The sequence below is a fragment of the Phlebotomus papatasi genome, chromosome 2 (genome assembly GCF_024763615.1).
Source record: "Phlebotomus papatasi isolate M1 chromosome 2, Ppap_2.1, whole genome shotgun sequence".
NCBI classification, from domain to species: Eukaryota; Metazoa; Arthropoda; class Insecta; order Diptera; family Psychodidae; genus Phlebotomus; species Phlebotomus papatasi.
Window position 1 is genome coordinate 41,575,261 of NC_077223.1, and position 10,913 is coordinate 41,586,173.

At 34.7% G+C, this 10,913-nt stretch overlaps 1 protein-coding gene across 1 annotated transcript in view; it reads right to left on the reverse strand.

Moving 5' to 3' along the window:
* Positions 1 to 10,913, reverse strand: part of LOC129803862 (cytochrome b5 reductase 4) — a 105,804-nt gene that overhangs the window by 77,374 nt on the left and 17,517 nt on the right. Inside the window, exons 2-3 of the mRNA XM_055850680.1 lie at positions 5,637 to 5,734; positions 5,384 to 5,559 (exon numbers count right to left, since the gene is read on the reverse strand). Of these exons, the coding sequence (XP_055706655.1) occupies positions 5,384 to 5,534 (151 nt within the window). The 5' untranslated portion in view covers positions 5,535 to 5,559; positions 5,637 to 5,734. The remainder of the gene's footprint in view (positions 1 to 5,383; positions 5,560 to 5,636; positions 5,735 to 10,913) is intronic.

Here is a 10,913-nt window from a genome sequence, read left to right on the forward strand (position 1 = left end):
AAATTATTCGAAAACACGTCGTGCGATTTTTTTCATTTTTGAATATTTCAGAGATTACCTAAGCGGACGTTTCGTCAATAAACGAAAATACAGTTGAATCATTTCTAATAACGGTTTTTGAAGATCAAGGCTTAAAAAGGCTCTAGAATATAGATGTGTTTTCGAAGAGGGAAACTCCGTCCGGATGCGGCAACACTGTTTGTGGAGTTTTCAACCCAGGATCAAAAACTACCTCTTCTTCAGAGCTTTCGACACGCTCCGTGTCTTCCTCAGTGATCGAGTGTTGTCAGAGATCTGTGGGTTTCGTTGGGTAGGGGACGTTTTGCATTGGTGGGAAGGTTCTAGGATGTTCACAAAAGATCTCAACGGATGCACCTGACACTCTTTGGTCATTCGGGGACAACTGAAGTTTTTTTGAAAAAAAAAATAAAAAAAAAAAACTTCAGTTGTCCCCGAATGACCAAAGAGTGTCAGGTGCATCCGTTGAGATCTTTTGTGAACATCCTAGAACCTTCCCACCAATGCAAAACGTCCCCTACCCAACGAAACCCACAGATCTCTGACAACACTCGATCACTGAGGAAGACACGGAGCGTGTCGAAAGCTCTGAAGAAGAGGTAGTTTTTGATCCTGGGTTGAAAACTCCACAAACAGTGTTGCCGCATCCGGACGGAGTTTCCCTCTCCGAAAACACATCTATTATCTACACGGCAATTTTTCTACAGTACTCTAGAATATAATTTATTAATAGAATGGTATCATACTTGGGCTCGTTTGAAAGGTCTTGGAATTTCTGATAAGATTGAACCGGTGCCAGTCGAGCAAGTACCGGCAAAAGGTAGCATGTGAAATACTTTTAGGGTATTGCATCTAAGATACGAATTCAAGCATTCCGCATACAATGGGACGCTTTCCTTCCCCTTTTCCGTATAATCACTTTTAATCATTTTGTGAGAATATGAATTAAGTACAAAATACAGCATTTTTTTTTAATAAAAATCTAAAAATCTATTAAAAAACGTTTAAAAGTATTTTTATTTCTTTAGTAATCTCAAATTAAAAACTCTTTTATCTAAATTTGAAAATTATCAAAATGCGCGCTCTTTGTAGCTCAAAATTGTATTTCAGGTCGAGCAATAAGACATACAAATGAAGCTTAAGAAGATTCTCACACCCCTTCATTGAAAATTCCAAGAGCATAGTATAAATTCTTCTGATTTTCTCCTTATCCTATGAGAAAACTACCATGAGAAAAAAACAGTGGTAAGCCCTACTACTCTTTTGGTTTTTGAGATTCTTTAGAAATAAACAATTTCGTAGCATTATTTGCATTTCGGAATAAAATGCAATGAATGCGATTAAAAGTTTGCTAATACATTAGTTTTAGATGAAATTTGCGGTTCAAAAAAAAAAAAAACCAGTTGAGTTATATGATTTTTACAAAGTTTGAGATCGATTTAGCGATTTTTGGTTTTTAGAAATCCGAGTTATACCAAAAATAGACACAGGCTGATCCTGGAGAATATTCAGCTCGAAAAATTTGGCGGTAGAGGATCAGCCCAAATTATCATAACACTGAGGATTTTGGATCAAGGATTAGCGTTTACAGCGTAAATTTCTATTAAATCTCCACATTTTGATTGCTGAAATGCTTATTAAGTGCAACATCAATGGATTTTTCGTACAGTAAGGAGCACTCTGATCTTCTCTTTACTCCAATCTTAATACATTTTAAGATTTTGCGATATTGCGTACCATTACTCTCCATGTTTTTTTCACCCAAGTGACATTTCGAAAAGCACAAAAAAACACCCAAAGTGAAGCTTTTTATTTTCAGCACTGGCGCTGATGTCACCTAATCCCCTTAATTTCACTAAACTTAACGAATTTAGAAGATCAGCCTGATCCTCCAAACTTTAAGCTGATGCCTGAATGTATCAAAACCGATTCTCATTTTTCGGGCTGATCCCTAAGTCGATCCGTGTCTATTTAGGGCTTTAAATCCTATTTCTCATGTCTTTTACACAGTGAAATTTATATCCATATTTGACAGTTTTTTCTACACAAACGATGCAAATTACTTTAATATGGACATAAATCTTTAAGTGTGTAGAGGCCATTACTCTAAACAGCCCAAAATGGACAGAGGCATCGGTTTAGGGATCAGCCTGAAAAATAAGGATTGGTGTCAATGAGGTCTAGTAAAATTTATGAGGATTAGCGATATCAGCGCCAGTGGAAAAAGTATAAAACTTCACTTTGGATTTTTTTTGGCTGCTTTTTGAAATGTCAACTGGATGAAAAAAAAGCCAGTAACAGTATACACAACATCGCAAAATCTTAAAATATATAAAGATTGGAGTAATGCAAAGGTTAGAGTGTTACTTTCCGTACGAGAAGAGCATTGATAATGCACTTAAGAAATCTTTCAGCAATCAAAATGTACACATTTACGCAAAAACCACTTATCCTTGATCCTATCCTCAATGTATGATAGTTTGGACCATTTGGTCTGATCTCTTACCGTTAATTTTTTCGAGCTTGAGGATCATCCTATGTGTATTTTCGGAATAACTCCAAAATTTCAGAGTTGTGTCTTATGGCCTCTACAACACTAGAGAAATTTATGTCCATATTGGCTCCGTTCAGTAGTAATAACCTTCCCGATTTGAGAGCTCTTTGAGGTTGAGGTTTTTCCTCTACCGATTCGAATGTATATCAAAGAGAACTTAGCTAAAAACCCGTTGGAAGTTCGAACGTTTAAACCGCCGAGTTACACAAAAGTGTGCAAGTTCATGAAAAGGACATTTATCTTAATAAAATTGCTATTAAAACGTTCTGCCATCTTGAAATTCCACAAAACTACATAAAAATTCACTCTTTGCAGCAAACGTTTGCACACTGTTATTGACATTGTTGACGATTGAAGTGTCAAGAATATCGAAATTCGAAATGACAGAACAATCAGCGCTTTAGGCTTCCGGTAGATTTTCTAATAGGTATGGCTTGGCTTATGAGTGGCTTTGTCTTTTCGAAAGGTTATTACTAAACGGCGGAGCCCTGTAGGGGAATTCTGTAATTTTCGTGGCATTCTCGCGTGTGAGTTCGAAACCTGACAGTGACAATCGAGCTTTTTTTTGTCATATCATATGAGTTCGAAAATGCAATTCACTGATTTTTTAATGAAATGCCTTTACTTAGTGATATTATGCAAATACAGTCTATCTTGGTTGATTAATTTAACAACATTCATTGTCATTTTAATGGCCAGAAATCTCAAATATGTGACTTCTGACAATACCACGTGAGCTGAAATGGCAATGTCACGCCTACAGAATCGCATTTTCGAAAAAGCTCGCCTAAGATTCGAACCCAATTTGTCATATGGCATTGCCAGAGCGTTACAGAATTCCCCTTCTGAAGAGTTTTTCCTACACAAGTGTAGGGAATTTTCTTCAATATGGACATAAATTTGCCTATTGTGTAGAACCCATTAGTCAGCTATTGTACGCATAGTAATAATTCATCTTTTTCTTCGTATTTATCAAATTTTAGAACAAAGATGGTAAAAATTGTGCAAATCCTTTATAAATTATTTAATATCAATGTTTAATTTGTGTACCATTTAGCCTTACCATCTAAGACGATAAACCTCAACTTAGCCACAATCCGCAGATTAGTTGTAGAGATCTACGTATATACAGCTTATATTTGAATCCTAATCTTCAACCTCTAAATATCCTAAGATTATTGTAAAGAATTCCATCTTAAAAAAAACGCTAATACCGCGGTTGAGACAAAAAATTTCTGTCTGTCCTTATCCTCTATTTTTCTCTCTTTTCTCTCCCATTTTCTTTGTATTATCATATTCTTTCTTAAGAAATTGACGTTTTATTGGTCCCATTTGTTCAAATATAACACCCAATTTTCCCCATCAACCCTATATAGCCAAACCCTTTGTAAAGAATCTTAAAAGTCCGCTATGCTTTGTAAAATACACATAATAAATCGATTGAAAGCAATCATTTATATAATGTGTATATTGTTGAAGGGAAAATTTCTGAAGAATAAAACCCATTGTCCTAGAGCTTTCCATCACTTCCTGATATAACCACAAAACACGTGAGTTTTTTTTTTTTGGGAAAATTCCTATATGGGAAAATTCTGCCTATACCATTTTAGCATTAAGTATAAATATCTATTTGTACGTTGCTGATACTCATTTAAGTCTCCATAAATATAACGATATAAAAAGAAGCAATAAAAGACATATAAATTACGTTTGAAGGTTCATCTAAACCACAAATTTTATGAAATTCTAACACAAGATATTCCCCCAAACAATTCTCTCAATCCCAAACATTTTCCACGCTCTGATAAGACCTCCGAAAATGTAATTCAAGATGATCTTCTCACCTCATACCCCCAAAACCACCTTCACGTCTCAAAATTCTCGATTCCATCGAGAGATTAAAACACAGAGCAATGTAGTGAGAAACATTTGTCGCTCTTGATAGAGTTAACGATTTTAATTTAAATAAATACATTTTCACGCTACAATGAGCCCTGAGCGGGATTCTTAAGAGGCCTCTTGGGCTTCACATAAACTTGGCACTTGTGGAAAATGTGTAGGATGGAAGCGGAACACTTTCACTTGCCTTTGAAGTCTGCAGAAGGAAATACATCCCTCCTTTAACAATTCACAACAGATTTATGTAAATATTCAAGGGGACATTTGAGATTTTCACACCAATTAAACGGTATAATGAAAATTTAAATACTTATATAAGTTTTGATCACTTTGACAGTTAACTTAACGAAAGCTGAAATTTCAAAGCTTTCGTTAATTTGCCTTATAGAAAGGTTGCTATTGAATAAAACACATAAAATAGATTATAAAAAGAAGTATTTTTGCAAAACAAAAAAAAGATAAAAATAATGTCACTAGCAAAATTCACATTTTAATGTCAGTGCATTTTGACAGATAACTTAACGAAGGATATGAAGTTTAAAAAAAATCTTCCACAATACCAACTACTGGTATTAAGAGATAAAAGGACACCATTAATTTGAATTGATGATTTTCGTGAGGCATATAATGTTTCATACATTACATTTCAATTAGTGGTACACCAAAACGCTAACAAAATTAAATTACATTAACCTTCCGTTGTCAAAAATTTAAACTTTCTGATTAAATAAAATAAACGCTCTCTATCCAATGTTGGAATATTATATTAAAAAAAAACCTTACACAAAAAAGTAATTATGGTTATATGACAAAAAACCTCAGCTTTTATGAGTACAATTAATACCACAGAATCAAGCAAAAATTTTACGGGTTTGAGGTTTCCCTAAGTGGTATTTGGAAAATAGAACTTACCTGTTGCCGATCCACTGGTAGTACCCAAATTCTGCGGCAGCAGGTTAGAGAAGATATTTTTTCGTTTTTGGGTGGGAGAGGGTGATGGTGTCCGACTAGAGCCCTTTCTCTCAACTGGTATCGTTAAGTTGATTTTAGGACTTTCACTCATTTTCTCTGTTCTAAGAAGACTTTCACTAAATCCCACAAAATAAACAAGTTAAATTAGTTAATTAACATTGTGCGGTTTTCAAAGTATTTTGTCAAAACTCACATAGTGATTTTGTTGTGCTGATTAAGTATAGTAAATTTCTTGAGTCAAATTGCTTATAACATTTCTCTATAAGGAATCTTTTAGTTAGGATATGTGATCTGAAAGAAAAAGAAATTAAAAATACTACTTTAATATCTCTGGTGTGTTTGTATAAAAGCAGTCATACGGATAGATAGCGTAACGAATCAACGAAAAGACATATTTTACTTAAAATCTCATTATATATTATGAATTTAACAGTTTTAAACCTTACGACTAGTTCGTATATTATTTACCGAAACCGCTCTCGTGATTAAAAAGTGAAAATAATTTAGTTTTAATTAAAAATGATTGTTAAAGTTGTCATCGTTTACTAGTTCACTTTACAACCAATTTATAGATCACGTAAATATTTCCCAGAATAGCGTGCAGAGAAAAAGATATTTCATAAAATTGATCGTAAATATTTGTGAATTCCTACTATTGTAAACCTATTTCCAATGAATTGTATACGTTTGCACAAATCCTGGCTATTATAAACTTATAGGTACAGTGATAAAGGCCCAGTAGGCCCAGGCACGTTTCCATGTCGCTTCTAAGCTGTTGCGGTATCATTGCCTACTGGGTCTTTATCACTGTACCTATAAGTTGGACAGTCGAGAGACTCAGTCCGGTCTAGAACGTCAGAGAAGAAGGACATGTGGACTTTGGTCTCCCGGAGGAATCTGGCTGGGTCCTAGCAAATGGCGGGCATTGGCGGGATAACCTTACATTTGACCTATAAATTTTTGGGGACGAGAGTACCCATAAAGTTTGAACAAGTTTTTTGAAAATTTAAGAAAAAAATGTTTTTCGAATTTATGTAATCTGTAATTGTTAGTTATCATACTTATTGGCCCCGTGAGGTTTTTGTCTTATTCTGGTCTAAAAATATAAAAAAAGTCAGGATATCTGCAAGGAAGCAGAAAATCGAAAATTCACGATTTTTGACCAAAAATATCTAAGCTCAGGAGTTAATTAGGATCCTGTAATATCCTAGATTTGGACATCCTTATAGTTTGTAATTATCCAGAAGAATCTGATTTTTATCGATTCTAGATAATCTAAAAAATTTGTTGTTTCCATGGGCACCCAGAGTCCCAAGGGAGACGAAAGAGTTAAGAGAGCCTATACCTTACCAGTCCTTCCAATCAGGGGCCCATCAAGCCTAATAAAAAGTGAAGCTATTTTTTTTTAGTTTTTCTTGTAAAAATTTTGCAGATATTGCACCACGACTTAAACAAATTTGCTCGTAGTCCTTATATTCTTTCGGCGAACATTATGAAATTATTATTTTTAGATAGCTTTTAATACAAGATTTCGAAAAATATCAGACTGATAAGTCAATTCTCTTTACGAAAAACTTGCCAATAATCTTCAGTGCCTCTATGCACCAACGTATGGAAAAATGAAATGTCGATACAGGGGGCCTCTCTACATCTCATTTTCGTAAGAATTCGACCAGTAGTTTACACTGGGGACTTACGAAATGCTCGTAAATGGTATAACCCATTTCGTAAAAGTGGTTAAAGTTTGCACTTTATCACACATGACTGGTAAAAGGAATCACCTTCTCTTAATTCGTGGTTTATTCTTAAAATAACTAATTAAATTTTAAGACCGGTATGATACTAGAAAAACGTCCAATTGATTAGTCATGGACCCAGTATCTCAGTCATAAAGAAAGTTCTCTATTCTTAAATCTACTGAGGCTAACTATAAATTGCCAAATAGAAATAGACATCGACTTAAGGATCAGTCCAGAAAATGACGAGTGCTATTTAATAATAATCTTTTAATCTATTATCTAATCTTAATAATAATCTATTTAATGGTGGTACTATCAATCTTTAAAAAAATAACAATTTCCTTAAGGTGTCTACACATTATAAGAAATTTCTATCAAAAATGAGCTTCAAGAAGTGTTCTTCAAGAAAATTGCCTACACATTGGTGAGAATTTTTGACAAAAAGATGGATTTTTGAAGAAAATTTGTCTAATGTGTAGACAAATTTCTTCAAAAATCATATCCAATTGAAGGTAATTTCCATCAAGAATTTTTGAAAGAAATTACCCGCTACACATTGGAATAAAATTCATCAAAGTCATTCTTGACAGAATTCTTGACGAAAACCATCACGATTCAATATTGTTTTTCACGAAAATTTGTTATTTTCTGCTCGAAAAAGTGAGAAAAACGTTTGGTAAAGTTCTTTGGGATAGTATTTAGTGAATTTCTGAAGAAAATCTTCTAAATATGCAAGGGAATAGTCTTTTTCTGGAGATATCGTTCCTGGTGGAATCCAACCCAACCTTTGAAGGAACATTTCCTGTGATTTTTCTCCAGAAATTGCCGGAAGTTAATCCATCTGTGTCATCTGTGTATTCTTGAGGTGTTCCACAGTACAGTGGCTTCGTACTCCATGGATTGCAAGACGGATGGAAAGGAGAAAATTTACGGGCACTTTGGAATCTCTATATGCCTTGATTACCAAGGTTTTAAGGATTTTACTTTAGATTTTTTCTTATTTCTCACCACCTTTTCATGCACTACTACTCAAACTGGGAGTCCCACGGAGGAATCGAAGGCCTGTGGCTATCCAGTTCTGGTGTTCCCGAAAGGAAGCAATCCCACATAGTTCCTAGTGGTTGAGAAAGTGAATGATATAAAAGATCATTCTGATGTTCTTGTGGGGGTTCAAGTGATGGCTTCTGGTAGCTCCGGACAGTTCTCGTTTGCACTGAGATCTCCTCGGTGGCTCTGGTTAGCTTTTGTTTTAATTGGTAACCAAGGCATATAGAGATTCCAAAGTGCCCGTACATTTTCTCCTTTCCATCCATCTTGCAATCCATGGAGTACGAGGCCACTGTACTGTGGAACTCCTTAAGAATACACAAATGGATTAACTTCAGGCAATTTCTGGAGGAAAATCACAGGAAATGTTCCGGGTTGGATTCCACCAGGAACGATATCTCCAGAAAAACACTATTCCTTTGCATATTTAGAAGATTTTCTTCAGAAATTCACTAAATACTATCCCAAGGAACTTCACCAAACGCTTTTCTCATTTTTTCCAGCAGTGAAACAACAAATTTTCGTGAAAAACAGTCAGAAGAGCAAGAGACTTGGAAATGATGGCAATCTGTCAAAAACATTTTTGATGGAAAATAAAAAACCCAGTGTGGAGGCATTTTTCTTCAAAAATTCCTTCAAAAATATGAATTTTTCTTTAAAAAATTCTTGAAATAATTCTTGATGAAATCAGCTCCAATGTGTAGACACCTTTATGTAATTCGAGAGTAGATAGAGACCAGATTTTATTTCTTCCTATCCTTTTCGAAAATCTCTTTATCGAACGATTGTGTTTGTGGCTACTGGTTCCCCAAGGGCTTTCCTCTATGACCCCGACCCTAGTTGTTCCGATCATTGGTGAGATTGGGTGGGTAACACAGTAATTCCGGTCCTATTCCCCCATTGGATCCCGGTCAAAATCCCGATAGCTAAAGTCCTGAACGCGAAAATCCCAAACGCCAAAATTACCGCCAAGATCCCGAAAGGGACCAAAATATGAAAGTCTATTTATTTTCCAAATTCTTAAAGGTGTCATAACTACTCCCACGATTGCACCCATGCTTGTTGGAGGTTAAGGAAATTTTCCGTGGCTCGGGAAATTATTTCTCACATTATTCTCCCCATATTTTCGATTCTTTTAATATTTGGATCATTCGGGATTTTGACTTCCATCGGCCACTATCATATCCCTGTATGACTGCAATATAAATCAGAGATCATAACAAAATTTGGACGAAAGTATGCTGATTTTCTACATTGATCCAAAAGTCCAAACACAAATAATGATCCATTAGATTTTGAAAAAAAAATATCTGCTGTATAGGATTAAAAAACCTTAGGTAACTGAGCTAAACCTCTGGTCTGAAGAACGCTTTACGAAATAGTTCAAGTTCATTTTGCGTGCTGAAATCGTTTTTCATAGTCCGACTCTCGTTATGTCCGATTTTTAGCACTGTCCAACTTTTAGTAAATTACGCAATATTGGAGTAATGGGAAAGTCAGAATACTCTTCTCCGTATTAAGAGATTTTCGCAGTTACATTTAAACGTTTTTTCAGCAATCAAATGGTGTATAAAAATTAGAAATTTTCGCAAGAAACTTTAATCCCTAATCGTAAACCCTCAATGGTTGTTTGGGCTGATCTTTTACGGCTAATTTTTCGAACGCAGTATTCTCGAGTATCAGCTCATATTTTCTTTGAATTTCAGCGTATATGTGCTAAATTAAAAAGCAGAATTTTAAATTTATAGGGGAAATGCTTCTAATTTTGTCCAGTTTCTTATTTTGGACACTTTGAGGATAACATTGGACACTAAAAATAAATTGATTAAAATTATGGATTTTTATTCCAATATTTGATGAATAATGAATTCTATCTAAATATTTGTTCTTTTTGGAATATTTTAACACTAAATACGTTAAAATTTGAATATGATTTGAGTTGAAATTGCTTTGTTGAAAATTCAGTGTGAGCAATTGCTTACGAGAAATATGACAGAACTTCGTGGCTTACTTCAGTCTTATTTAGTTTTGGTGAAGTACTAACAAAGTTTGTTCGCTGTTTTTGAGTGATATTATTGAATATTCATTGAATATTGTGTTGATTCACGTTACTGATGATTTGTACATTTGACCTGAAGTGAGATTTGCCCTGTGAATTATATTTTTCGTGTGAAAAATGGGAAATTTTTTAAGACATTCACCAGTGAGGTGATGATTCTTATTTTGGACAGGTGTTTTTCTCACGAAATTTCGTGAAGTTTTAGCTTTTGTGATGACTAGGTTGGACAAATGCCTGGAGAAATGAAGGAGCATCATCTCTACGAAAGAGATGCAGTGAGAAATGCCTTGAAAGGCTCCCGGAAAGGGCAGGGAATGAGCGAATCCGCACGTACTTGGAGTACCGAAGTCAACTCACTTTAATGAATGATATGTAAAGTTTCTGGGCGTCTTGTGACATTCTACGTTTCCCTTACATGACTAGGAAGAGGACTTGGTAAGATTGGTTCATAAAATGAAGAACAATGGGCATCCTGTTGAGGCGGATTATCTGTCCAAATTTACAGACAAGTTGTAAAAATTAATAACCAAGTTGTCCAAAATAAGAGTCAAATTCACCTCTACATATCAATTCATTTTTAAACGTATTAAAACTAATTTTAGTAAAAATGAGATGATAAATAGCT